Source organism: Gavialis gangeticus, unplaced genomic scaffold (assembly GCF_001723915.1).
Source record: "Gavialis gangeticus isolate Ggan-Ray unplaced genomic scaffold, GavGan_comp1, whole genome shotgun sequence".
NCBI classification, from domain to species: Eukaryota; Metazoa; Chordata; order Crocodylia; family Gavialidae; genus Gavialis; species Gavialis gangeticus.
Genome location: NW_017729034.1, coordinates 82,147,886 through 82,152,537, shown reverse-complemented (window position 1 = coordinate 82,152,537; position 4,652 = coordinate 82,147,886). Strand labels below are relative to the sequence as shown.

At 37.4% G+C, this 4,652-nt stretch overlaps 1 protein-coding gene across 1 annotated transcript in view; it reads left to right on the top strand.

Annotated features, from left to right (window-relative positions):
• Positions 1 to 3,606, top strand: part of UST (uronyl 2-sulfotransferase) — a 388,259-nt gene extending 384,653 nt beyond the window's left edge. Inside the window, exon 9 of the mRNA XM_019526747.1 lies at positions 3,176 to 3,606. Coding sequence (XP_019382292.1) covers positions 3,176 to 3,459 — 284 coding nt within the window. The 3' untranslated portion in view covers positions 3,460 to 3,606. The remainder of the gene's footprint in view (positions 1 to 3,175) is intronic.
• Positions 3,607 to 4,652: the final 1,046 nt, after the last annotated feature.

The window sequence follows — 4,652 nt, the reverse complement described above, 5'->3', positions numbered from 1 at the left end:
GTCAGGATGGCTAGGATCTGGAACCAACTTCCAAGAGAAGTGGTGCTGGCTCCTACCGTGGGGGTCTTTAAGAGGAGGTGAGATGAACACCTTGCCGGGGTCATTTGGCCCCAGTAATCTTTCCTGCCATGGCAGGGGGTGAGACTAGATCATCTGTTCAGGTCCCTTCTGACCCTAGAAACTGTGAAACTATGAAACTATTAAACGACTGAAGTCCAAACACCTGTTTTAGTCCTTCTAGGAATTCTGTCTTTAGAGTCATTGGTCCATTCTGTAAACATTCATAAAAAAATTCTTTAAATGTTTTTCTGTGATTTAAGACAAGCATTTAAACACATACAGTACTTAGCTTTGTTAATATGAATAGTCTACAGGTTTCAGTTGGACTGCTCACATGATCAAAACTTGTAAATTCAAATTGAGGCCTTTCTCTGTAAACTGCAGTGGTTCCTTTGATAGAACACTGTATAGACCAAAAAGTAACCTTTAAATTATATTATGCCGCTGTGTTGAGCTGTCCATGGTAGTCTTGCATCAATCTACAAATCTGTTTTGTTTTGTGGCTGCTTTGCCCAAGGAGTGGTGACTTTCAATATTTTTTCTCAGTGAGCAATTTAAATTGACCTTCCTGTTGCCCAGTGCCAAGAAATGCAGCAGTGTCATGTTCCAAGGCACTCTGTGTTGACCGTTTCCTTCTTACTGGAAGTTTGTTCTTCATCACAGTCCACTGGTGTGGCCTTTTGGATGGCTTCAGACCTGTACTGATACCAGTACCAGTCTGTACCAGTCAGAGAAAGGTGGATACCTTAACCGCAGTATCAAGTTGCCCTTCACTGTGGCAGTTGATGAATAAAGTTGTACAGAACTTCTGAATTTCTTACTGGAAACTAGAATGGCATACACAGAGGGTAATAATTTCAGGGAAGGAATAAGCAGTAGGAACAGATATCCTGAAACAGAGAGCCTGTAAATCTTATTATTCAAAAAAGATGAACTGAAAGGATAAAAATGAAGTCCAGTGTTTTGAACATGGGTATTTTCTGGTGCCACTCCAATAACTAGTGTACCAAGAAATTCAGTGAGTGATGTGTGTTATTTGCCGGCTAGTAGAGGTCTTCACAATAGTTTAGATAGAAAGGCAATACATAAATTTAGGTGAGATCACATAATTTGACTTAGTCTCTTAGAGAAAATATTCCAATAGATCTTTTATATAAATGTGGGTATGGTATACTCCAGATCTTTTACAGTACAGAAGTAACTTTGATCATAAAGAGGACAAGCCTAGAGAAGAATAAAATTATTGTATTTTCTGCTTATGAGGATTTATTGCTGATTTATGAACAGCCATACTTGGCATTTCAGAACCATCTTATATGTCAAGATCAGTGGGTGAGTTAATGGGAATAAAATTGGAGTTCCTTGTTTTATTTTTAGGTTACCAGCCTCTGACTTTCAGTTCAATGTCTTTTTTTATAAAATATGGTCCTCATTTTAGATCCAAATTTACCTGTCCCATATATACCTGTCCCATATATACCTGTGACCTTACTTTGTGTTGTTATAAATCATGGATATCATAAATGCTGAAATGTGAAACTTATGTTTCATGCAGTATTTATAGTGCTCTTGCCATTCCCTTTCTCTTCATATTGACCTGTAGTAACTTTTCAATCCTAAAAATGAAAAAAATGGTGAAGTTATGAAACCCTGTCTCTTGGTGTTTTTTCCATCTAGTAGAACCTGGGAAACAGAGCTAACACTTAAAGAAAACATGTCCTTGTTCTAACCAAGGCCGAGTTTTGGATGCGATTTGGCATGTGCAGATGTAACATTTATACTAGCATAATCATGCAAAATAGTAGAGGATAGCTGACACAGACCCAATTAAGATAATCTAATGGAGAATTACCCATGAAAGAATCAAGGGTAAAATGTTACCAGTATAAATTATACTGGCTTAAGTTTCTTCCATCCACATCCATCCAGGGGTAGTCATTTGTTACAGCAAATAAGCTCTTACATGTTCCCCCATCTTCTAGCAGTGAGTCACTGTGCTAACTACCCAGGAGATCTGGATTCTGGATTTTTTATCCCAATGTCATTTACTTCAGTATACAAAGGCATATACACCAGGTTAAACATATATCTTTGGTCTCCTACTCTGAAGTAAAACTAAATCTTGAGAGTGAGAAGCCAGCTCAGAGATCCTGTTAAGACATTGCTTTATCAGGTGTTGAGGTAGGTTTTGTGAATTTAGATCCTGCAGAAAAGATCAGGTGAATAGAAAGTGAGACCGAAATACTCTTGATACAGAGCATTGACAGCAGAAATAGTTAGATGGTAAGATTAATCGGACAGTCCCCCTCGGCTGCCATATCCATGAAGGGACAACTGTAAGGGTGAGAATATTTACATTTAACCCTTAATATATCTATTGAAGCTTTCCACTAGAAGCTAGGCTGAAACTGAGCAAACTCATTTCACACAGGCAAGCAGGCAGCCATCAGGTGAAAAAACTAGTCTTTGGGCACATCTACATGTTCATTAATGCACCATAATTACAGCACATTAAGTTTAGTACCTGTAATGACGGGTACTAACTTAATGCACAGTAATTGGCGCTATGGCACATTAGCACAAATGAACACTTTTTTAGTGATGTTAATGCACATTAGATTAAATCTAATGCGCATTTGCTCACTAGCATGTGTCTTGCCCTCCATGCTAATGCTCAGTAGAACTGGTCTTCTGTGTATTAAGTATCTTGTGTAGATGTGCCCTTTGATACTAACCTGGGCTAGACTCGTACTTAATGATAGACAGGATTCTGGCTGCATATCCCAATACTGATTCCCCCTCCTGTCTAATGTCTCCATCTAAATTAAAAGAAGAAAGAGCAAAATATTTTGTACCATTTTAAAATACTAGGTGTAGCTATTTTGGTAAGATGTGTCTCCATCATTAATGTTTACAGCTGACAGAGAAATACCTAAAGTACTCTCTGGAAAATGATTACCCTATTGAACTCAAATGAAAATTGACTGCTTACTCTTTTAACACTTTAGACAAATTTTTCTAAGTCAGGCATGTTTATATAGTTGTACTTCTAAAGAAGAATGTGATATTTGGTTATAGCAGTGAATGAGATCTCGATTTTTTTTTCCTTTTACAGAACATAGGAAACTTGGCAATCTGACTGTGACAGTGAAAAAGGCCATCCCTTCTCCAGAAGCCCTCCAGATTCTCTACCAGCGCATGAGATATGAATACGAATTTTACTACTATGTCAAAGAGCAGTTCCACCTGCTAAAGCGCAAGTTTGGACTTAAATCTCATGTCAATAAGCCACATCCCAGACCAGAATTTTTTATTCCTTCTCCTCTGGAAACTGAAGAACCAATAGATGAAGAGGAGGAAGATGATGAAAAATGGCTAGAGGATATCTATAAAAGGTGATAGAAGCACCATGCTTTTCTCTGGTGACCCCTTCAGGTTTCTTAAGATTTTTTTATTAAAAATAATTCCTTAAGAAACTGGGTTAATGCACAGCAGCATTTAAAATAAAACAAGCAAACATTCCCACATGTTGGGGTGATTGGAAAATACCCGGTTTTGCGGGTGTTATTTGTTTAGATTTATTATACTTTCCTTGGCTCAGTAGGATCCTAGGTAGGAAATAATTTAAGACAGAACCATCTATTTTCTTATCACAAAATAACTTTTGCAGTGTATAATATTGCTCTGTACACTGCCCCTTGGCAAAACACTAGCAGAAGCGTGAATCACAGTAGACATAATTTACAAAGTAACTGTCATAAAATCTCTCTCAGTAATAAGTCTTAATACCATGCCTATTGTTACTGCATTGAGTACAAATGGTAACAATAGCGCTAATCATATGACAACATTTTAGGTTTAAAGTGTATTGGATTAAAAACAAATTAAGTAGTCACTCCTGAGCAGGCTTCAGTAGGAAGAGTACAGTCTGCTCTTCTAGCAAAGTGTATGCATGGAGAGAAACTATTAAAGAATCTTGCTAACTAGAAAAGCACAAAGAAATCAACAGAGTGAGCAAATATACCAGTGAAGCTGATTGATATGGCTAGATGAAAAGCCAAGGAGATGGCATCATGCAAATTTGGTAATTTTGGTTCTGCAGCTGAAAGCGTTGCTTTAAAGGGAAAGGTTCAGCACATTATCTTTATCCTAAAGGCAATAAATTGTATACTGTTATCATACCTACCCTGGGACACAGACTTAAAATATCATGAGACAGATATTCATATGAGGAGCTAAAAATGATGTGTATCTTCTTCCTTTAGCATAAGCATGTGGCTATAATTTTTGTGAATCTCTATATTTAAAACAAGTAACAGAATTACAGTGCAACATAAGTAATGATGTTCTAAAAGTATGGCTGGATGGGACCTCAGGAGGTCATCTAATCCAATCCCCTGCTCAAGACAGGATCATCCCAATCTAAACCATTCAAGTCGAGTGTTTACCTAACCTGCTCTTGAAAACTTCCAACCTTTCTAGGTAACCTGTTCCAGTGTTTATGCGCCCTCATATTAAAAAAATTCTTCCTAACATCTAAGCTAAATTTCCCTTGCTGCAGTTTAAAACCATTGTTTTTTGTCTTAGCCCCT